The sequence below is a fragment of the Eimeria mitis genome, genomic scaffold (genome assembly GCF_000499745.2).
Source record: "Eimeria mitis Houghton genomic scaffold, Emh_scaff523, whole genome shotgun sequence".
NCBI classification, from domain to species: domain Eukaryota; phylum Apicomplexa; class Conoidasida; order Eucoccidiorida; family Eimeriidae; genus Eimeria; species Eimeria mitis.
The window spans coordinates 5,324-5,748 of NW_013573517.1; the positions used below are offsets into that span (position 1 = coordinate 5,324).

Here is a 425-nt window from a genome sequence, read left to right on the forward strand (position 1 = left end):
GCACCAACAGCAGCAGCAGCAACAACAACAACAGCAGCAGCAGCAGCAGCAACACCAGCAGCAGCAGCAGCAACAACAGCAGCAGGAGCACCAGCACCAGCAGCAACAGCAGCAGGGGGTATGATGATGCCCTTGACTGCTGCTCCTTCCGCTGCTGCTGCTGCTGCTTCTCCTGCTGCTGTTGCTGCTGCTGCTGCTTCTCCTGCTGCTGCTGCTGCTGCTGCCGCAGTGAATCTTCCATCAGCTTTGTGCTGCTACATTTCTTTATTTGCTTCTGGCTTTGCTGCTGCTGTCTCCCCCCGCATGCACTCCTTGGGTTTCACTCATTTGTTTGTCTGCATGCAAGCAGTGCTGAAGCAGCAGGGAGAGGTAGCGGGGTATCTGCCTATACACCCCGTGCTGCAGCGCCACACGCTGCAGCAGCT

The 425-nt window shown here is 57.4% G+C and overlaps 1 protein-coding gene across 1 annotated transcript in view; it reads left to right on the forward strand.

Annotated features, from left to right (window-relative positions):
• The window catches only part of EMH_0014990 (uncharacterized protein), a gene marked incomplete at both ends in the record, with an annotated part of 9,481 nt that overhangs the window by 3,700 nt on the left and 5,356 nt on the right, over nt 1-425 (forward strand). The window contains 2 exon segments of the mRNA XM_013500285.1: nt 1-118; nt 350-423. Of these exon segments, the coding sequence (XP_013355739.1) occupies nt 1-118; nt 350-423 (192 nt within the window).